The sequence below is a fragment of the Drosophila suzukii genome, chromosome X (genome assembly GCF_043229965.1).
Source record: "Drosophila suzukii chromosome X, CBGP_Dsuzu_IsoJpt1.0, whole genome shotgun sequence".
Lineage (NCBI taxonomy): Eukaryota > Metazoa > Arthropoda > Insecta > Diptera > Drosophilidae > Drosophila > Drosophila suzukii.
In genome coordinates this window covers 20,378,133-20,402,193 of record NC_092084.1, presented here as the reverse complement: position 1 = coordinate 20,402,193, position 24,061 = coordinate 20,378,133, and the positions used below count along the sequence as shown (strand labels likewise).

Genomic DNA, 24,061 nt, shown 5'->3' with positions numbered 1-24,061 from the left:
AAAAAAATACATTTAAATTAAAATTTAAAAAGCTTCCAAAACAATTTACAGTGTATGAATAGAAGAAGAGAAACAGAGACTCACACTCAGAGAAAGGGAAACAGCACAGAGGTGATTAAGAGCGGAGAGGGAGGTTGACAACAAATTGTTTACTTTATTAATTTTAAGCTTTTGGTAGTTAAAAAAAAAGTGAAGAAATACTGAGAGAAATTGTTATGCGAATGTGAATGGGGCGCATTAAGCGCGTAGTGTCCATTTTTGAGTGTGGGTGGTGCTGTTAATTTGAGCGTGGAATGCGGGGAATGCGGGGAATAAGGGGCCTCCGGGGGATGGCAGCCAAGTGGGGGTGGCGATTGCAGGCATTACGTACCCCCCACTACACACACCCAAGCACACGATCTAATGTATCTACATATATGCACAGTACATAGCGCGATATATCGAGTCGTTATCGTCGACGTCGGTCTCTGGGTTTTTGTTGTTTTTGCTGGTGTTGACGGCATCGAAGATTGTACAATTGTTTTTATTAGATAACGAGCAAATTTGTACTTAAGGATGGATCGCAATCCGATACCAAGCCCAGCTAGATGGAAATATATTGAAATGATATAACAAGATAAGAGAAGGAATGGAATATTTTAGATATATCAAAAAATGTGGAATGCACTAATTGAAAGGATCTATAAGGATTAAGCTTTCCAACTTTGGTAGCTATCTGAATTGTAGATCATTTGGGTATTTATTAAATGCTATTAATATACACCAGTAGAAAGTAGCACTCAATAATGAAATATCACACATACGTAGTTTATGGCGGATCTATTAATAAAAAAAAACAAATAAAGAAGAGTAGGTATACGGTCAAAATTATATGAAGAAGTTTGAGCTATAAAATAGTTAAAGCATACATCGATTATAATCAGTAAAAATGTTTTTATAAAACATATATATCATTATATATTAGTAAAAGAGTTAACGTTTAAAGACTTATATAAAGCTAGATAGCCCTCGACATAAACTTATTTTTGAAGCCTTTCCATAACTGTAGTTAGACTTAGATCTCTTAAGTATTTAGTCTAACATCAGTAAGTAGAGCCCTTAACTGGAAGATCTTAGTACTTCAATACTTGGAGCTCTTCATAGACAAATATAAAATTACCGTAGAACTTTAAACTGTCTTAATATATTAAAAACATTTGAATCCAAGCAATCAGCATTCTAAATAGTCTAACACAAACTTTAATTCGATGAGATAACCTTTCCGATAAGAACTTTTGCATTTACTTGATAATCTGATACCCAGATAATTATCATAAATTATTAACCCAAAGAAAAATACCTTTCAATGAAGTGATAGAAACAACGTTTTCCACTAAATCTATGGGACCTGTGAATGTTCTGGAAGAGCTGATACCTATAGGCGAAACCCTTGTCCTACTTACATGCACTTAGTACTCAAGCCCTTGCAATGCCAACCCTTGACTTGAATCGGAATTAGATAAGCCAAATATATATAGTAGGCAACCGCTAAGTGGAACGTTACAGACTAAGATCTATTGATATGGGGAGTACCAAAGTTCTCCAGACAGCAGAACCACAAGGTTGTTGCTGTTGTTGATGTTGATGTTGCTGTTGCTCGTGTTGCTCATGTTGCTGTTGGTGTTGCTTTCGGCCGGTGTTGCTGTTGTTGCTGTTGTTGCTTCGTTATCGCCTCGCGGCGACGGCGTCAACATTTGCAAATGACGTCAAATGTTATAAAGAAATTTCAGTTCGTATATATGGCCGGAGATACATATGTATGTACATATGTATATATACCAACAGACTTGTACCCAAGTGTGTTGTACATATGTATATTCGGTATTGTTGCTGTTGTGCACTGGCGTAACTGGATAGCCGCGTCGCTGGCATTTCCATTATTATCATAATGTGCTGTTCGATTTGGGTTTCGGATTGGATTGGATTGCCTTGCCCGACTCTGGGCGGTTTCGCTTGTGGTCGCCGGTTAGTGGTTGCTAGTTGCTGGTTGGTGTTGCTAGTTGCTGGTTGCTGATTGCTAGTTACTGGTGTTGCTGGTTGCTGGTTGCCTGTTGCCAGTTTCCCCATTTTGCCAGCTTCTAGCTTTGGATGCCGCAGATGGAGCTGCCAAGATGCCAACACGCTCCGACAATGCCTACTTAGTATCGTCTGTCTTTACTTTTTGCGGACCGTGTTACATGGCACATACATATGTATGTATTAAATTTAATCAATTTTGATTGATGTGTGCGCATTACAGCAGCCACAGCAGCAGCAGCAGCAACAACAGCAACAGCAACAAACACCTCTGTAGACCCAAAAGTCAAAGACCCAGCTGCAACGAAGCGATAATACCCTGATTCGGAAGGGATTGATTAGCTTAGCTTACCAAGTCGCTAAAGTAAATGGTATTTCCCCTGAAGAGTTCTTAAAAAAACTTGGTCATTACTAAGTGACTTCTGCAGAAATCCTACACACTTATGGGAAAGTAAGCTTTGCAATCCCCAAAGAAAAATATTTCCGCTTGGAAATTCCTTTCAAATCCATCAATGAGCATCATATTTACAATATCACAAGCAGCTTCAACTGATTCTAGGGATAGACAATATTATTATCTCCACAAACTATTAAATATATACAAACTGACTGTTTTAAGACATTTAGATTCTCTATGATTTCATTCTAGTATTGTTTTTGTTCTTAATTACGTTTATATCAGCACAATTATAAAACGTACTCCCATAACTAGCCCTACAAAAATAATATTTATAGCTTAACCGTTTAATTTATATCTATGATTTATTAGCTGTTAAAAAGTATGAGTAACTTTACAATGTGACTTGATTGTAAACTTTTATATCGCCATTTTTTCCACTACTCCTAACTATTAACTATAAAGATAATAAAAATGATTTTTTAATCATTGATTAATGTTCTGACTTATCTCTTTAGATCTAAGTCGTACGTTTTATAATTGTACAAACCTACTTTTCTTTATAATCTCATTTTAAAGAAACATTCAGTCAAAGAGTTAGCAGATCGTTATAAACTCCAAGGATTCTAGTTCCTATCTCTCTCTATCTCTATTTCTCTATCTCTAATCTAGTACTTTAAAGTCCCTGATCTGATTAAAGGGTATTTGGGTGGCAAGGAGACCCAATCGATCGTTATGATCGCTTGGGCTGTCTGTTGGAAAGGGAGGGGAATAGCCCGATCGGAATGATGCGGTTTTTAGGCGCGAACGGGTTCGCAAATGCGCAGAAATCAAAATGCAGCGACAGTCTCTCAAACTCTCTGGCTTTGGCTTCTCCCTCTCGGTGCCTCCAATTCTATCTATATCTCCGAATTTCTTGGTACCCACATTGCAGACGTAGTTAAGTTCCATTCGCAAACGCTCCACTCCACCGATGCACTTGCCCGAGTGCCTTGGGCCAGATTCCATGTAAGATGTCCGTGTGCGCCCTCACCCAGCCGCAGCCGCAGAATCCCAAGAATTCCAAGAATCAGAAACAAAAGAACGGGACAACGAGATTACCGACGCTGACAACCGCAAACGGCACCGGAAACGGAAACGAAAGTGGTATAACCCTAAACGGCAAGGCCAAGGGCTCCGTAACGCCACCCACTCCGCCGCCTTCTCCGCAGGTTCGGATCTACGAGGACTTTGACAGGATGAGTGCCAAAGAGGTGTACTACAATGAGGCGGGCAAGAAGGTGACCGTGAAGCTGCTGCACTTTCCCGACGTCCCGCCCGAGGAGATATCCAAACTGAAGTTCGAAGATGACGATGATGATGATGGTGGGGATGATGGGGCTGAAGATGGTGGCGAAGAGGATAGGGGTGATGAGGCCGATGAGGATAGCGATACGGGACGCAGACCCACCTCTGCGGACAGTGAAACGGACACGCAGAGGGGTCAAGTGGAGACAGTGGCCTCCAGCTCCTCCAGCTCCTCCAAGAAGATCCTGCGCCGCAAACTATCCGGCAACAATATGCAGACCCGGAAATGCAGCTTGGCCTTTGCCCAGGCCCATGGAATCCGGCAGCGGGCCGAGAAGAAACTCTCGATGCCAACGATTAGCATTACGGCCAATTCGGGTGACCATGTGGCCCACAATTGTGGCCTTCGTCTGGGTCTGGGCAGAAAGCTATCGCAGCAGCACTCGCTGCCCCTGAGCACCTCACCCATCTCACCGTCGCCGACGCACATGGGACCCCGACGATCCCATTCGCCATTGGGCCAGAGTCTGTGCCCCGGCTACATCCAGTACTCCAAGTCGCTGCTGGAGGTGCCCATGCCCAGAGATTACGGGTACGCCAGTAGCGATGATCTCAGCTCCGAATGGGACTCGGATGTGTCCACCTCGGCGGCCGGCTCGGCCGGATCGGGATCGGGTTCCTCATCGCAGGCCACCGCTGGCAAGAAGGTAGGATGGGTACTCCTTAAAGTAGTGATACCGTCAAGGGACTTAGGGACTCAAAGTAACTCTCTAGCAAGTCTAAATAAATATACCTTAATTTACAGACTGAATAAGGAATTTGAAAAGAACCTATAGAATATCTAAGTAGCTACTATAAGTCCGTTTTCAGTTTTAAGATTACTTAGGTATATTATTTAGGTGTATTTAAAATAAATATGCGTTATCAATATATGAAGTCAATATTTAAAAGGACTTACAAACGGCCACTAAAAAAATATCAAATACCTTTTATAGATCTTTACTACTATATATCATACAATTTTATTATTATTATATTATATATATATATATATATATATTATTAATAATTGTACATTAATATAGAGATAACAAACTAAAAGTTTCCAGCCCAGTAATCAATCTTAAGATATTTCTATTACTGCAGCCAAATTGTTAGACCAAGAAAAAATATTTCCCACATGAGTTTTTTACTGATCAACTTAAACCTGTGTTAAACATGTAGTATAAGTAATGAAAACTCAGCAAAAAAAAATCAGGGCATGAAATGGGTCATTATTCAGTTGTCAGCTGTCTCAAGCAATTTGTTTCTCTGTTTAAACTTAAATAAACAAAACAAAATAATTTTAAAATGAATGAACAAACTGAAGCTACATTTTAGTACCCCGAAAATTTGACCTACATTCGTACATGTGTTGTAAAAAATGTATTTTACTTATATTAACCCTTTCATTTTTGTAGACCCTATTATTACGAAAGAAAATATTGTAAGCAATTAGGGAGAAACTAGTTCAAATAAGATTAGATGAACAAAAGAAAAAGGCACAGTAGGCGTGAATATTTCAGTAATTACGTAAAATAATTATATTCTGACATTTTAAAAATACGTGTGCATATAGAAAGATAAACCATTTGTTATATAAGACCTATAAGATACAAATTTATATATTTTTAAATCACAGATTAACTATGTTCCAGCATTCCGAGGAACATTCAATATGTGTACAAAAAAGTCAATCCAATGGAATCCTTTGATTAATTGATTTACCCCTCACCTTTGCAGAGCTCCGGCTGGCGTAAGATCCGCAACATCGTCCAGTGGACGCCCTTCTTTCAGACGTACAAGAAGCAGCGATATCCATGGGTCCAGCTGGCCGGACATCAGGGCAACTTCAAGGCGGGTCCCGAACCGGGCACCGTGCTCAAGAAGTTATGCCCCAAGGAGGAGGAGTGCTTCCAGATCCTCATGCAGGATCTGCTGAGGCCCTATGTGCCTGTTTACAAGGGCCAGGTGACCAGCGAGGATGGCGAACGTGAGTCTGGAACTATAATAACCTCTGTTTTTCATTTCTACATTACCTTAGTTTTACTTCTTGAAGATTATTATTTATATGTTTATATAATATATAACGACAATAGTTTCAACTATTTTTTAAAAGTTTATATTTGATGTATGTTCTCTACCCTTATCCACCTAATCCTGGTATTTGTCCAGTCTATTTGCAGCTCCAGGATCTTCTCAGTGACTACGTACAGCCGTGCGTGATGGACTGTAAAGTGGGCGTTCGCACCTATTTGGAGGAGGAGCTGTCCAAGGCCAAGGAGAAGCCCAAGTTGCGCAAGGATATGTACGACAAGATGATACAGATCGACAGCCACGCCCCCACCGCCGAGGAGCACGCGGCGAAGGCGGTGACCAAGCCACGATATATGGTCTGGCGGGAGACCATCTCCAGCACAGCCACACTGGGATTCCGCATCGAGGTGGGTTCTTTTTTTATTCGAATTTTTAATTTTTGGGAAGAGAAAAGTATAAATTAAAAACAAGGAAGAACGCTATAGTCGAGTACCTCGACTATCAGATACCCGTTACTCAGCTAAATAGAGATATGCAAGTAGCAAAGCGAGATTAAAATGCGCCACCTACCGGCGGTATACAGATTTAAGCGTTTTGGACCAATCGATAGGTAATGACGAGACCAATACATTTCAGTTAAAATTTTTTATCTTGCATAAAAATTGTGGGCGTCACAGGTTTTCGCGGTTTGTGGGCGTTAGAGTGGGCGTGGCATATTCGCGTAACAAACTTGCGCTGCGTATAAGGCTACGGAATCTAAATCTGAAATCCCAATTCTCTATCTCTGATAGTTTCCGAGATATCCACGTTCATATTTACGATTTTTTGAAGTTTGTGGGCGGTTTATGGGCGTTAGGGTGGGCGTGGCGTAGGTATTGATGAGAACATTACATTTCAGTTAAAATTTTTATTCTAGCATCAAAACTGTAGGAGTTACAGTTTTGGGCGGTTTGTGGGCGTTAGAGTGGGCGTGGCACTCTACTGAAACAAACTTGCGCTGCGTAAGAAGCTCAGGAATCTGCACGCCAAATCTCAATAGCCTAGCTCCTATAGTTTCCGAGATCTCAGCGTTCATCCGGACAGACAGACGGACAGACGGACATGGCTAGATCGACTCGGCTAGTGATCCTGATCAAGAATATATATACTTTATGGGGTCGGAAACGCTTCCTTCTGCCTGTTACATACTTTCCGACGAATCTAGTATACCCTTTTACTCTACGAGTAACGGGTATAAAAAAAAAACTGCGGCCATAGATGGCTACTCCATGAAAAGGTTTGCATTTGGACTGTACATTCAATATGTCAAGAAAAAAAGTTCGATATGATATATTGACGATCAATCTAGAATAAACCCACTGTTAGCTTAAAGTTTTAACTATAAGTTAGCATTAGATAATAATAATAAAATAATAATTATATCGAAAAATATCGGAATTTGAAATATCGGAAATTTACAAAATCTTTTTATTTCTTCAAGTCGAAGCCAATACTAGACCTCGAGCTAACGTTAACCACTTTATATTCGCAATTAGGGCGAAATATCACTATTATCGATATTTTTCATTTTTGTTCCGATCATATTTCAAACATGTTTAAAACTATATTTTTGATAACCTCTTTATTTCTATTACCGAAAATGTTCGCTGATAAGCTTAAGTTCTTTTTGGTACACTACCGAAGGCAGCTTCGAAAACAGAAGTTGGTCTATCTATATAGCTACACTAAAAATCAAAAGCAGACCTTTGTTTTTAAGTTAAAAATGAAAAACCAAACATAACATTTAATAATCGCCTTTTGCAGGGCATCAAGAAGAGCGATGGCACCAGTTCCAAAGATTTCAAGACGACGAAGTCACGCGAACAAATCAAGTTGGCCTTTGTCGAGTTCCTCAGCGGCCATCCCCACATTCTGGTGAGTGCTAAAAGATATAAAAATAACGAAACATGAGAATTTTAATGTTTCTTTTTTATACAGCCCCGATACATCCAGCGTTTGCGTGCGATAAGGGCCACTCTGGCGGTATCGGAGTTCTTCCAGACCCACGAGGTCATCGGCAGCTCCCTGCTCTTCGTCCACGATCAGACCCACGCCAGTATTTGGCTGATCGACTTCGCCAAGACGGTGGAGTTGCCGCCGCAACTGCGGATCGATCACTACTCAGCCTGGAAGGTGGGCAACCACGAGGATGGTTATCTCATCGGGATCAACAATCTCATCGATATCTTTGTGGAGCTGCAGGCATCTTTGAATGCGGAAGCATCTGTTCCATCGCCAGTCTCTGGCGGGGATTATGAAAAAGAAGAGCCAGAAGAATGCAAACCCTGAAGGGAATTCTTTTTTTTTTTTACGGGGGTTTGGGGCTGGGCCCCAAAGCAATGACATTTCCACTTCCCGAATCGATTAATCCCCAATTCCTAGGATAAGTTACCTAGTTTTTTTTTTTTGTTTTTTTTTTACAACAATTTGCTTTCATTTAACCCCTTAAGTTTAAAATCAAAGACTGAAACCACAATAAGCATATATAGTACATACACATACATACTTTTACTATATGATATACGCCTACTTATATAGGAAATATATAGCCGTATATGTGCTGATACTGTAGTGTAATTTATTTATCCAAAAAATTCACGTTTGGCGAACCCCGAGAGACCCGAATAGTTGGAGAATACCCGCAGGCAGGCAAAACTGTCAATCGTAACGATACGAAAAGTAACTGAGAACACCCAACAGCAACAAGAGCTTAATTTAAGGTTTTAATATAATGGTTATGCGACTACCTACTAAATACTACTAATTGTGCACTATTAAATTCAGTTAAACCAGAAAATGTACTTGTTTTATTCTATCTGCGGGATAAGCTATACTATTGGCTTAAAGGATATAGTCGGACGAATAAATCACAAAGCTGCTATTGGAACGACCGGAAAATAATGAAATTATAGCTTAGTTATTTTGATCATATTGTCTTTTACTTTGGGGAACTTCCGATTTTTTTGAAATAAAAATCGGACTAGTAATAATATATATAATATATATATATATAATATTTATATAAAAATCTTCCGATTATACGGGTTCTGTATATATGTATGATCAGCATGTTATTGTTTAGCTGCAAGGTAATAAATATCCACTTCGGTTAGCTTCTTTTTATGTTTTTAGCTAAGAACCTTTTATTAAAGTGTCAACAAATTTACGGTGCATTTGAATAGGTCTGTTCTGGAAAAATCCCTTCCAAAAGCAAAGGAATTTTTTCTTTTAAACTTAAAATTTAGTGTTACCCTACCAGTATCAACACCTCAACACACCAACGTTTTATAACACACAACGGCTAACCAAAATTATTTATCATAGTATTTTATGAATAATACCATCTAGAGCAACCTATTTCCCGATATATTTTAGGTTTTTGTGTCAAATAAGGACCAGTCGATAATATCGTTCCGAAGGAAAACGGGGCAGCCCCCAAGTTTCCAGTCATTCTTATTGAAAAAGCCGTGCCGGAAGGAACAACTTAACTTGCGTTAATATAATTTAAATATTTACAATAGAGAGAAAAAATGGCAGCCTCCGCATCGAATGACTCTACCCCGCCTGGGGATGGTGCCGATAATCCGATTCTGTGCGTGATATGCTCCGAACCCTTCCAGAGGAACACGGATTGCCTTGTCCACGAGCTGCTGGAGCATGAGAGCTTGCCGCAGAAGGGGCTGCGCCAACGACTGAACCCCTCGGGCAGCCAACTATCCCAATCCGAGCGCTATGAGTTGCGAGATGCCCTCGATAAGTCGAAGCGCGGGGCCCCATTGCTCGAGGTGTTGCAATTCTTCGCTGCGGATCTGAGCAAAATGGAGTTGTGCTTTGATTATGTGAGTAGCTACATTGAGCAGAGCATGAAGGGATTGGTTGTGGTGACTTCCTTCGGTTCGTTGGCCAGTGACTTGGCTGTGAAGGGTAAGTGGTTACCACTAAGTTGTAAATGGCGCCCAATACGCTTCCCCTTCGCCTTCCCTAGGAAGCGACATCGATTTGTATTTAGAGGCCTGCAGCGTGCAGCAACCCAAGAAGCTGTTCGGCCAGGTTGAACGATTCCTACGGCGCAACAAATCCTTTACGAACGTGTTCCACATTCGTCGTGCCGCTGTGCCCATTATACAGTGCAGGCATCAGCCCACAGGAATCGATATAGACATAAATATTTCCAATCCGTATGGTGTACATAACTCCCAATTTGTACGCGATTTAATGTCCCACGATAAGCGACTTCGTGAGCTCACACTGTTCTTGAAGATCTGGGCCAAAAAGCTCAAGATCATAGGTAAGGGCTATATGTCAAGCTACTGCCTGGTAACATTGATCATCGTTAGTTTGCAAGTACTACGACTGGTGCCATCCATAAAGGAGCTGCAAACGCTTTGTCCACCAGTCTATATGTCGGGCATTAACGTCGCCTACAATCTGAACCAGATGCCAACGATTCCGTCACAGATGACCACTCTGAAACTAATCAAACACTTCTTCGACTACTACATTACGGTGGACTTTGGCAAGAGTGTTTTGAGCGCCTTTTTGGGCAGCTGTCTGGACAAGGGTTTTCGACGCGATAGGGCCATGTGTGTACAGAGTCCCTTCGAATTGCACCGCAACGTGGCCGGGTCAATGGGTCCCTCGAAGCTACATTATTTCAGACAGTGTCTTGTCCTGGCCGCCCAAGGATGCAGCAATCGAGCACTGATTTCGCAACCAGCCAAGCTATATTACTACCTATTGTTTGGCATAGCGGATAAGTTAGGATCTGAGAAAACAGAGATGGCCACTCTGCAAAAGGAGCTAAAGGTAGACGTTTCCGGCGACGGGAGGAAGAAAATCAAATTGGAAAAAGCCCTGGCCCCAACCATCGGGCTATCGCACCTGATCACCCCCACCAGAAATGAGCTCAAATGCCTGAGGTCCGGTGTGCTCGGTTGCACAAAACCGGCGGGGGTCCTAACTATATACTACAATTGGTTGAACTGCTATGTGTATGTCATCAGGGATGTGCTGACACAGCTTTTTGCCATGAAAATCGAACTAAAGGAATCAAAGTCGCCGCACTACTTCAAGTGGCTCATCAGCAGCTCCTACGACACTTGGACAGGACGTTCTTATCAGCGGGGCGCTGGCCAATCCTTCTATGCCCACCAGTTGCAACAGACCATCGAGTTCAAAAAGACCAGAATGGAAAATATAGAATATGCGGTCGATATGCGTGGCTATTTCTCGCTACTGGCCAGTAAGGACTACAAGGAGCTGCGAATGGATGTAGAGCCACTGCCTGGGGATTTTCTCGAACCTCCGCTAACAAAACTTTTTAAGGTCTTTAAGAACATGCTGAACGAATACAGCTTTAAGGAGAAGACCACAGCCTGGAAGTATCGCTCCGAGTCTGAGTAAATCCGACAACATTGCTCTACAAATGTATTGTATTTTTGTTTAACACTGTTTTTTATTTGAATTGGAAAAATCACTGTTAGTTGAACAAATATATCAAGCACAACTTTAGCAAACTGAAACAGTCATTGATATCAGCGATAATGTGATAGAAGTACTTAAATCAATTTTAAAATATTCTTGGCGCTATTAATAAAAACAATATAAAAAACGCGTTGGTCGAAAGTGTGCTTCGACTTTGACCATTCTAAGTTCTAAAGTAATAATGTCTGTCTGGTTTAAAATTGCGTTTCTACGCAAACTAATCTCTCATTTTTAAAGCTATCGTTATGAAACTTTCCCAAACTTCTTCTTTTTATTAACAGATGGTATATTAGTCGAACCGACAGCTATATCGAGCTCTCATAGGAACAAGCGGTAAAATAATTCCAGCAATTTTGTTGTTGATTATGTTTGCTTCTACTCTGGGGTACAGTTCAATTTTACGATTTCAAAATTTAGATTAAAATGGTTTTTTAATCAGGCGACTATATCATACAGCTGCCACCGCCAAAATTATTCGTTGTTTTTGATCATATTCTCCTCTACTCTGGGGTATAGCAATGTTTATGATTTCAGAATTTCAAATTTTGTATGTAGAACTTGGACGACTATGTCATACAGCTTTAATAATTGGTGTATTTTTATATACATTTTCCGAATATAGGGTTTCTATAAAATATGTATGATTTTAATTGCAAGATAATATTTAAGCAACTTTCTTGTTTTTACTTGGTTACGAGATTATTCGATTTTGTATAAAATATAATGTCGATAAACATATAATAGTCAGTAAAATATTAATCATCCGAAAATAATGGATATATCGACTATTTTTGGTATGTTTTGTTTCAATTACTTTTTTGGCTAAAGCCCACAAAAATAAGTATCTTTGTTGGTCAACATTACAAAAGTTGCTCAGCAACATGCTATTGTTTTTAGTATTTTTTGGGAAGCTGACCATGGAAAATTTGAAATGAAAAGAAAACTAGATTAAAATACCAACCGTTTATATAGGATTTATCTTTTTCTTTTTAATTTAATCCAGCATTCTTTTTCCTAAGAAATTGCGATTCCATTCCGAAGAATACTTTAAGAATATATAATCCGTTTTGTAATTTCAAAAATGAAATCACAAAAAAAAGAATTGTTGTTGTGTTGTTCGGCATCGTTTCTGATTAGTGTGACCAATTAGGAAATATTAAAAATATATATTCAAAAAAAGCGATTTTAGGCGAAAAAGAATATCGCGATATAAACATATATTTTTATTCAAAATAATATTGATATATTGATATTTTGATATATTTTTCACATCCCTACATTTGACTAAGGCGTTTCTTTGTGTTATACCCGTAACTCGTAGACGAAAGGGGTATATTGTATTTGTCGGAAAGTATGCAACAGGTAGAGGGAAACTTCTCAGTGACTCGTCTACGAGTTACGGGTATAACACAAAGAAACGCTTTAGTCAAATGTAGGGATGTGAAAAATATATCAAAATATCAATATATCAATATTACGCCTTAATTTGACTAAACTACGACTGAAAAACCACAAAAAAATGAGTATTTTTGGCCAAAATCAGAATTCCAAAAATAACTGATGTACCCCCTTATAAAAAATGCGAAAATGGGTCAAAAAATAAATGTTCCTTACAGTGATGGGGATCGATAGCATTTGTGGCAAGCTGCTCAAAACAGTCGGTCTTTTAGCTGTACGCCTGGATTTGGCTGAAATTCCATCAGAGAAATTATGAAAAATTAAGGAATTTAACATCGTTGTCAAATTCCAAAGTCGTGGGCAATGGTTCAAGATAGGGACTACTTTTTAGCAATGCCGTTATGTATTGAGTGTGTGTCAGCGAAAATATTTAAGATAAGCTTAATTATATAGGCCACATAATTCAAAATGTGGGCAAACATCGGTTTTTGTATTCCTAGCTATATCACGGAGCCTGTATTTTGTGCTCGTGTGTTATTACTTAAATTTTTGGTATATTTTTTCATATTTGCAGTCCCGATAGCGATTTTAACTAGTATTAATCGAAAATGGATGGATTTCGAGCGTAGCAGATAACGGTCATATCGTTTTTACAGGACTCCAGTCTTGATTTGACTCAGTCTGAACAAGTCTCTTAAGCACTTCATTTATTTTCCTCACCCATCAAATATTTTTGCTACACAGGAGAACGGCCTTTCAATTTATATTTTTCTTTTTTGGATCTTCTATGTAATTCTTATTTTTCAAATATTTTTAAATTAGTATAGTTACTCAATTTTTCTCTCGATAGTGACTATTGTTCGCAACAATTTTAAAAGCTGTATGCGAACTGGTCCCCTGAAATACAGTCGCTAAAGTGTAAGGCTCCTACTTCTCTAACCATATGGAATCTTTTACCAGAAATTGGAATCTTCCTTATTGCTGATGACGACTGCGTATCGCCGATCCTCCGGTATCACTTTTGTGGATGTTGAGGAAGACTTCGCCTCCCTCACATCCTTTTAAAGGACAGTCTTGTAGGATGTTCTTTCTTTCAGTTGGGCCATCGCCTGCACTTTTAAAGGTCTTTTGAAGCAACTATTTTGAAATCTTTTATTTGTTTCGAATGATAAGTTTTTTTCAGGAACCCCCATTCTCGGAGTTCCCGGAGCTTCATCAGATCCACTGTTTCTTTCTTTCGCTACTTTTGTTTTTTAATAAATAAATATTTTTACTTTCATGACAAGTCAATATATATATGCTATTGCAGCGATTTCCAGCCAATTTCTTCGCATATGACGGCCACGTAACTTATTTTTCCACATTGGTTCTTTAAGTCAAAAAAGTTGAACTTAAATAAATTACCGTTTAGCTTATACTTCTCTTTAGTGGTTTTTCAGTTAAATATTTTTTTTGTCTAATATTAACTTACAACAATTTGATGTATTTTTGGTGCAGTTCATTAAATGTTTTCATTTCCTAAGTAATCCTGCTGGAAAGTAGCAGTGATCCCGCAGCAATTTTAAAAGCTGCATTCGAACTACTCCACTGAAATGCAGTCGCTGAAGCGTAACCAACTGGAATATTTGTAGAATCTTTTGGAATTTGCAGAACGCAACAATAGGAATCTGACTCATTGCTGGTGATAGCTGCGTATCGCCGATCCTGCAGCTCAGGAATTGTAGGCAGTCTTTGTGCAGATGCTAAGGCAGTTGATCTAATTCTTAAGGAGATATTTTCTGTCATTTCTATTACAGTGCTTACTATTTTTTAGATAAAGAAATTCAAGATGTGTTTCTAAATTGGAGATATTTATAGCTGCCATAGAAATGATCGGAAAGTTTATGAGAAAATTATACGAAACGAATTGAGTGCATGTTCATGACTCTGAGTTTACCCGCCAATAAAAACAAAACCACAAAAGCCATCAAATAAATTTATAACTAATAAAAGTTCAAAGAATTAAAATAAAAAAATAAAAGCTCCTCCCTCACAGCAATCAATGTCACATTCAAAAAAGGTGAACTTAAATAAATGACCGTTCAATTTATACTTTTCTTTTGTGGCTTTTCTATTTAATTATTTTTTGAACAATATTAGTTTAATGCAATTTAAAGTATTTTTGGTGCAGGAAATGAAATGTTTTCATTTCCGAAGTAATTCTGTTGGTTATCAATGATCCCGCAGCAATTTTAAAAGCTGAACTCGAAGTGCTCCCCTGGAAAGCACTCGCCAAAGCGCAGGGAACCCCCTTCTTCTCCAACCAAATGGAAACCTTTTAGAATCTTTGGAATTGCAGGACGCACTTGTAATCGCAGATCCTCCGGCATCACTCTCGTGTACAGCAATCAATGGCACATTCCTTTGAAGGGGCGACTTGTATAGTGCAGCTGATTTCAGTTGGACTTTGTCAAAACTATTCTTCATTATTCACTCATTCATTTATGTATTATGTGTAACGTAATCAGTATAATTACTCAATTTTACAGAGGCACGGAGCAAAGAACGTTCTTTTTCTTTGTCCTATGCCTTATCCTTTCTATGACAAATCTCATAGTACCCAAAATCATACATTTTATATTAAGTGACTTTTTACTAGACTAGGGCGATAAAGGAGATTTCGGTAGCGTTTTGATTTCAGTCAGAAGTTTCCACCACATTGAAGGAGACGGTTTCGACTCTATATAGTATATATGTTCTTGATCAGCATAAGAAGACGAGTCGATATAGCCATGTCCGCCTGCCTGTCCGTCTAGTCTATTAGTATTGAAGTTATCGGAATGAAACTTTCCCTAAGTTTTTTTTTCTATTGGAGATGGTATATAAGTATAAGCAAGCTATCATAGAAATTATCCAAAATATTAAAAAAAAACTATTCTTCATTATTCATTCATTCATGTATGTATTATTTTTGACTATACTATCTTCTACTCTGGGGTAAAGAGCTTCTTTAATATCATAAAGCTGCCATTGGAACAATAAAAATAGATAGCCGTAAAATTTCACAAATCTACCAATTTAAACGATAGTACGTCTCAAATCGTTTTTGGTATATCTTTCCGCATCGATACAGAGACATGGATTTAGAGCGTACCAATTAAACGGGCATACTTTGTCGTCAGACTCCAGTCTAACACAGTCTGGATAGGTCGAGACTCTTAAGCTACTTTAATGATTTTATTTTGGCAAGAGAACGACCTTTCAATTTATATATTTTTTTTTGAGGGTTTTGAATCATATTCTTTTTTTTTGTGTAACGTAATCAGTATAATTACTCAATTTTACAGAGGCACGGAACAACGAACGTTCTTTTTCTTTATCCTTTGCCTTATCCTTTCTATGACCAATCTCTATTTGATGTATTTTTAGCGCAGAAAACTAATTTGGATTGTCGGTTTTCGTCCAATTTCTTCGCATCACAGCAGTCACAATCGCAGCAAAAACTACAACCTTCCATATTTTAAATGAGGAAATATATTCAAAAATGTATTTGTATGTTATAATATTTTTATTTTATTTATTTACATATTTTTCTAATGTCAAGTAAATAATATAATATATAATATTGTTTTGTTTTTCTTGCGTTTCCTTCCCTTCCTGGTTTTCACAGTCTTTGGTTTCATTATTTTGGGAGAAATCAGTATAGTACCCCTTCGTTGTGGAGGTTTCTTAACCTGAGGAGTATTAGCATTACCACCAATGGAAGTTGGTTTTAGTAATGGAGTTGCTGGTATAGATAGTGTTCCCGAAATTGTTGGAGTATTGGGTACAGCTTGGAATGCGTTTGTTAGAGCTCTAGGAGACATGGGTGTCACAGGAGTCATAGTACTTAACCTCATTGAACGTCTTTGTGCAAATGTTGAGCGAATAGCATCTAATTCATTAGAAGTAATAGTTAGAGCTCGTCTATCTATTCGCCGAGTACCTGCAAATTTAGGCAGCTCAGGAAATGTAGGCAGTCTTTGTAAAACAGAAGCATCTAATTCATTAAAAGCAGTAACAGTTAAAGCTCGTCTATCTGTTCGCCGAGTACCTTACAATTGTCTTGTCTTGTATTAATCATCCGAACTCGTAGACGAGTCACTGAGAAGTTTCCCTCTACCTGTTGCATACTTTCCGACAAATACAATATACCCCTTTCGTCTACGAGTTACGGGTATAACACAAAGAAACGCTTTAGTCAAATGTAGGCATGTGAAAAATATATCAAAATATCAATATATCAATATTATTTTGAACAAAAATATATGTTTATATCGTGATATTCTTTTTCGCCTAATATCGCTATTTTTGAATATATATTTTTAATATTTCCTAATTGGTCACACTAATCAGAAACGATGCCGAACAACACAACAACAATTCTTTTTTTTGTGATTTCATTTTTGAAATTACAAAACGGATTATATATTCTTAAAGTATTCTTCGGAATGGAATCGCAATTTCTTAGGAAAAAGAATGCTGGATTAAATTAAAAAGAAAAAGATAAATCCTATATAAACGGTTGGTATTTTAATCTAGGTTTCTTTTCATTTCAAATTTTCCATGGTCAGCTTCCCAAAAAATACTAAAAACAATAGCATAGCATAGCAAAAATACCAAAAATAGTCGATATATCCATTATTTTCGGATGATTAATACAAGACAAGACAATTGTAAGGTACTCGGCGAACAGATAGACGAGCTTTAACTGTTACTGCTTTTAATGAAATAGATGCTTCTGTTTTACAAAGACTGCCTACATTTCCTGAGCTGCCTAAATTTGCAGGTACTCGACGAACAGATAGACGAGCTCTAACTATTACTTCTAATGAATTAGATGCTATTCGCTCAACATTTGCACAAAGACGTTCAATGAGGTTAAGTACTATGACTCCTGTGACACCCATGTCTCCTAGAGCTCTAACAAACGCATTCCAAGCTGTACCCAATACTCCAACAATTTCGGGAACACTATCTATACCAGCAACTCCATTACTAAAACCAACTTCCATTGGTGGTAATGCTAATACTCCTCAGGTTAAGAAACCTCCACAACGAAGGTCTACCATACTGATTTCTCCCAAAATAATGAAACCAAAGCCTGTGAAAACCAGGAAGGGAAGGAAAGGCAAGAAAAACAAAACAATATTATATATTATATTATTTACTTGACATTAGAAAAATATGTAAACAAAAAAAATAAAAATATTATAACATACAAATACATTTTCGAATTTATTTGCTCATTTCAAATATGGAAGGTTGTAGTTTTTGCTGCGATTGTGATTGCTGTGATGCGAAGAAATTGGACGAAAACCGCAGAAGGATTACTTCGACAATCCAAATTAGTTTACTGCGCTAAAAACACATCAAAAATACGTCATAGAACGGATAAGGCAAAGGACAAAGAAAAAGAACGTTCGTTGTTCCGTGCCCCTGTAAAATGGAGTAATTATACTGATTATCCATTACTAAAACCAACTTCCATTGGTGGTAATGCTAATACTCCTCAGGCTAAGAAACCTCCAAAACGAAGGGGTACCATACTGATTTCTCCCAAAATAATGAAACCAAAGCCTGTGAAAACCAGGAAGGGAAGGAAAGGCAAGAAAAACAAAACAATATTATATATTATAATATTTACTTGACATTCGAAAAATATGTAAACAAAAAAAATAAAAATATTATAACATACAAATACATTTTCGAATTTATTTCCTCATTTCAAATATGGAAGGTTGTAGTTTTTGCTGCGATTGTGATTGCTGTGATGCGAAGAAATTGGACGAAAACCGCAGAAGGATTACTTCGACAATCCAAATTAGTTTACTGAGCTAAAAATACATCAAATAGAGATTGGTCATAGAACGGATAAGGCAAAGGACAAAGAAAAAGAACGTTCGTTGTTCCGTGCCTCTGTAAAATTGAGTAATTATACTGATTATCCATTACTAAAACCAACTTCCATTCGTGGTAATGCTAATACTCCTCAGGTTAAGAAACCTCCAAAACGAAGAAGTACTATACTGATTTCTCCCAAAATAATGAAACCAAAGCCTGTGAAAACCAGGAAGGGAAGGAAAGGCATGAAAAACATAACAAGATTCCAATTCCTGCTAAAAAGATTCCATATGATTAGAGAAGTAGGAGCCTTACATTTTAGCGACTGTATCTCAGGGGACCAGTTCGCATACAGCTTTTAAAATTGTTGCGAACAATAGTCACTATCGAGAGAAAAATTGAGTAACTATAATTTAAAAATATTAGAAAAATAAGAATTTCATAGAAGATCCAAAAAAGGAAAATATAAATTGAAAGGCCGTTCTCCTGTGTAGCAAAAATATTTGATGGGTGAGGAAATTAAATGAAGTGCTTAAGAGACTTGTTCAGACTGAGTCAAATCAAGACTGGAGTCCGGGGAAACGATATGACCGTTATCTGCTACGCTCGAAATCGCTATCGGGACTGCAAATATGAAAAAATATACCAAAAATTTTAAGTAATAACACACGAGCACAAAATACAGGTTCCGCGATGTAGCTAGGAATACAAAAACCGATGTTTGCCGACATTTTGAATTATGTGGCCCATATAATTAAACTTATCTTAAATATTTTCGCTGACACACACTCAATACATAACGGCATTGCTAAAAAGTAGTCCCTATCTTGAACCATAGCCACCGTCTTTGGAATTTGACAACGATGTTAAATTCCTTAATTTTTCATAATTTCTCTGATGGAATTCCAGCCAAATCCAGGCGTACAGCTAAAAGACCGACTGTTTTGAGCAGCATGCTATAAATGCTATCGGTCCCCGTCACGTTAAGGAACATTTATTTTTTGACCCATTTTCGCATTTTTTATAAGGGGGTACATCGGTTTTTTTTTGGAATTAAGTTTTTGGTCAAAAAATATCATTTTTCGTGGTTTTTCAGTCGTAGTTTAGTCAAATCAAGGCGTACAGCTAAAAGACCGACTGTTTTGAGCAGCTTGCAACAAATGCTATCGATCCCCATCACTGTAGGGAACATTTATTTTTTGACCCATTTTCGCATTTTTTATGAGGGGGTATATCAGTTATTTTTGGAATTCAGATTTTGGTCAAAAATACTCATTTTTTTGTGGTTTTTCAGTCGTAGTTTAGTCAAATTAAGGCGTACAGCTAAAAGACCGACTGTTTTGAGCAGCTTGCTACAAATGTTGTCGATCCCCACCACTTTAAGGAACATTTCTTTTTTGAACCATTTTCACATTTTTATAACAGTTTTTAAAGTTATTTTCCAAGATCCCGTTATTTGCGCCAACCTTGACTATTTTTCCCGTAATCAGGACTCACGTCGATATGGAAAGTTTGTACAAAATCGTTCGTTGGAGCTAAACGGAAGTTTATCCATCAATTACATTGCAGACAACATTTACACATCATACATGAGCTAGGAAACATACATTTATTATTATTATTTAATCCCGTTTTTTTAGAAGACTGAAGCGCAGCAAAAATCGGATGTGTTCTGTATCGTAGTCATGGCTCCCGAGTACTTGTCTCCAAACTTTTTAGCCAAAGAGATGGTTTAAGAATGTGTGAGAGGATTTGAAAAATTAGGATTACCACAATGCTTTGAAGCAATTGATTAACTCCATTCCATATTCCATTCCAATTTGTAGAGCAAATAATTATAATGTCAAAAAAGACATGCCGAGTTTAAAGCTTTGTTTTTTATTTGTTCAAAAATCGGGTCGTTTTTCATGGCTTAAATCTTAATCCTTGCTTTTTTACCAGTCTTATACTTGTACCTTTTTTAGCGAGTACACCCACCACATCACTTGTTCCCGCGCTGCCACATGGCAAGTTATCGATAGATGTTCTCCGACGTGACGCAGCCAACAGCCAAATATTTCAAAAATATTTTTAACTATATCGCTATATCAAGTTTTTATATTTCTTAATGTTTGTTTTAATTGTGCTGAGCAACTGTGTACTTTATGAGCCTCCGAAAGCGCAAGAGGTCATAGTTTTATGACTTTGTTAAAAACATATTTAAGTAATTTAGAAACGTTATATCTTATAAAATATTATTATTATTTATTTTATTTAAAAGGATTGCCTGAAAGGGGAGAACACACATGCTTTTAAAAAAACTTATTTTGTAAAACTATTTACTGCGTCTCCACTGATGCTAATTAATATTATATACGGAAAATATTTATACGGAAAAACCAAAGTTATTTTAACACTCAAATTTAAAAATATTGAAAACGTATGTGAGAGACTTAAATTACTAACAATGGAACTTTGGTTCTGATATGTATAGTTTTCTGACACGCGAAGCTGCATGACGCAAAGTGTCTCTTTAAAATTAAATAAAAGAAAGAATTTCGATATTGAAATGTATAGTTAATAATTTTCATTTATAAACTACACATTTTAGTATCAAAATTCCTTTTTTTTTGTGTTAGCGCAGGTCTATTAAAAGAATGTTCGACAATGTTGTATCTTAACATTTCCGTTGAATGAAAAGGGGATGGCAAATTCGAAATCAGCTGGTGTGACCATCCGCCAACCGCTGCAAAATGCTGCCAAAAAAAATACCCAGGTCTGTCTGTTTCGCGAAAAATATATTTAAATAAGATATCGATATATTGATATAGTTTGCACCTCCCTACCACAAAATCGAACGAGCAAAAACGAAATCGAACTCGTGCCGGAAGGTTGTGCAAAAGCTGCCGCTGCAAAAAGAATACCCACGCGGAAGTCGAGCAATTACCGAATTTACCAAGCAAATTAACTAAAGTGAGTGTTGCGATGAACAGGTCGTTGATACTGGGCAAAGTCAGGGAGAAATTGTTGGAGAGATCTGTAAGATTAGGACTTGGAATCTCTCCATTTCTGTGTTTTTGTTGTGGATGTGAATGTGGATGTGGATGCAAAAGATAATGATTTGAGATTTGAGATTATTTCACAAGTTTTAGCACAGCACCGGGAGCATAGTTTCCTCTATTTTTTTTATTGGCACGTCCGTCGCACACACACACACACACACACTTAGCCGGCAAATAAGAAAAAAGGGCACAAAATGAAATCAAAACGAGAGGAAAATATTTGGCAATTCAGAAATATTTGTGATTTGTAATTAATTCGCCACGAATTGGAATCCCATTACAATGGCGAACGTGCCGAAAGTTTAATAAATTCAATCGGCAAAATGGGAACAGCCGAAAATTTGGCTAATTTATTATTCCGGGTTTCTTTCATTTCTTTCGTCTGGCGGCCATTTTGTAGAGTTCAGCTTTTCTTCTCTTTTTGATCCCCCCCCCTCCCCTCTAGTTATTGCGAAATATCTGGAAGGGCAATTACACTTTAACTCTAGTAATTGCCTCATTAGAACTTGGGTTTATAGCGACTTTAAGTGGGATATTAGCTTAGCTTTCATACTTTATCACTTTAAAAAAAAGTGTTAGAAAGAAGATTTACTGATTTCTTAATAATCCATTTTATAGATTTATTTTAATTCTATTTTTTAAAAGTATTTTTTTAATAATATTTTAAAAACAGTTGGCATATTTAAATATTATTAATTGAACTATATTAAAATAAGTTTTACTATTTTAATACAAATTCATCTAACAGACTTTTTTAAAATCCATTTTTTTATGGAACTTTATAATATCCCCATTATAAATAGTGTGGAGTATTGTCAGAATATTATGGGTGTATGTTGTTCATATTCATTAAAATTCGCTTTTTCAATTAAATTAAACAAATTTTTAATGCAATAAATAAAAAATTCAATTGTATCAAACTAAGAAATTAGTAAGTCCATAAAATCACAAAATAGTTAAAAAGATTTTAGTCATATCATGATTTTAAAGCTTGATACGTGTAATTTTTTAGTTCAATCTCTTAAGATAGGGGAACTTTGAGTTGCTGACTTGCAAAATACGCTGAGAGCACTCTGCAGTTTGTGTCCATTTTGTTCTAAAACTGTCGCCATTTTGAAACTTGATTTCTAACTCCCCTTGTGAACCCTACTCCACAGATGCCCCAGCTACAGAAGACCGCTCCCGAATTCTCCGGCACTGCCGTCGTCAACGGCGTGTTCAAGGACATCAAGTTGAGCGACTACAAGGGAAAGTACCTGGTGCTGTTCTTCTACCCGCTGGACTTCACCTTCGTGTGCCCCACCGAGATCATTGCCTTCTCGGAGAGCGCCGCCGAGTTCCGCAAGATCAACTGCGAGGTGATCGGATGCTCCACCGACAGCCAGTTCACCCATCTGGCCTGGATCAACACGCCCAGGAAGCAGGGCGGTCTGGGCAGCATGGACATTCCCCTGCTGGCCGACAAGTCGATGAAGGTGGCCCGCGCCTATGGCGTTCTCGATGAGGAGACCGGCATCCCCTTCCGCGGCCTGTTCATCATCGATGACAAGCAGAACTTGCGCCAGATCACCGTCAACGATCTGCCAGTGGGTCGCAGCGTGGAGGAGACCCTTCGTCTCGTCCAGGCCTTCCAGTACACCGACAAGTACGGCGAGGTCTGCCCAGCCAACTGGAAGCCGGGCCAGAAGACCATGGTGGCCGATCCCACCAAGTCCAAGGAGTACTTCGAGACCACCTCCTAAAGAAGCTATCTATCTGTTTTGCTGGACGGGGGGGCTGCTCCTGGCGAGTGGGAGCGGATTCGAATCGCAACGCCCCTCGTCCAAAAACATATACATATTATATATCCTACATATTAACCCTAGAGCGTAGAGAGAAGAGGAAACTGTGAGGCACTTTTCCCTGCAACCACCACCAATCCGAAATGAGAAAACACCTGCAGAAGCAAAGCGGAAAGTGATTTTTTGTGTGCTTTTTTTTTTTGTAATTCACCACAATAAACGATTGTACGGAAGAGAAGAAGGCGCACGTGGGTCTTTATCAGGGGGTGGCGGGCGGACTTTCGCCTCAAACCTCTGGGCTTATCAGCCCGGTAAACATTTCCACAAAAAAAATGGAAAGAAATAGAAGCGAGCGAGTTATCACCGTCTGCGGCTGGCAGTTGCGAAATGGGGAAATAAACTGAATCAGAATGAAAAGAATGTCCCGCTGAGACATCCACGACATGGCAGCTGCACAGAAAGAAATCAGGCATGTCTTCTATGAAGTATCATATCATATTAAACCATTCGGTAATTTATGAATTTCACTATTTGGCAAGAACTCAGAGTTTTCATGATTCATCAGCAAAAATAGCCACATTTTGTGAAATTCGCTTTTATAACCATCTTATGATAAGGCTCAAAATAGAACCAACCCTTTA

At 38.0% G+C, this 24,061-nt stretch overlaps 3 protein-coding genes across 7 annotated transcripts in view; all 3 read left to right on the top strand.

Moving 5' to 3' along the window:
• The window catches only part of IP3K2 (Inositol 1,4,5-triphosphate kinase 2), a 29,863-nt gene extending 21,212 nt beyond the window's left edge, over positions 1-8,651 (top strand). For 2 of the 5 annotated variants that reach the window (XM_017068492.4, XM_036821100.3), the window contains 4 exons: positions 5,522-5,771; positions 5,954-6,222; positions 7,619-7,729; positions 7,793-8,651. In XM_017068492.4, the coding sequence (XP_016923981.2) occupies positions 5,522-5,771; positions 5,954-6,222; positions 7,619-7,729; positions 7,793-8,143 (981 nt within the window). In that variant the 3' untranslated portion in view covers positions 8,144-8,651. Of the gene's footprint in view, positions 1-3,386; positions 4,447-5,521; positions 5,772-5,953; positions 6,223-7,618; positions 7,730-7,792 lie in introns of those variants that run through there. The other 3 variants (XM_017068495.4, XM_017068493.4, XM_065867969.2) reach the window with 3 other exon arrangements.
• Positions 8,652-9,052: 401 nt separating this feature from the next.
• On the top strand, positions 9,053-11,382 carry LOC108005225 (uncharacterized). The gene is made up of 2 exons (XM_017068415.4): positions 9,053-9,778; positions 9,840-11,382. Exons 1-2 carry the CDS (start codon positions 9,385-9,387, stop codon positions 11,255-11,257), a joined length of 1,812 nt encoding a protein of 603 aa, XP_016923904.2. The 5' UTR covers positions 9,053-9,384; the 3' UTR covers positions 11,258-11,382.
• A 10,009-nt stretch (positions 11,383-21,391) lies between these two features.
• Prx2 (Peroxiredoxin 2) lies at positions 21,392-23,661 on the top strand. Its single transcript, XM_017068346.4, has 2 exons — positions 21,392-21,550; positions 22,797-23,661. Exon 2 carries the CDS (start codon positions 22,797-22,799, stop codon positions 23,379-23,381), a length of 585 nt encoding a protein of 194 aa, XP_016923835.1. The 5' UTR covers positions 21,392-21,550; the 3' UTR covers positions 23,382-23,661.
• Positions 23,662-24,061: the final 400 nt, after the last annotated feature.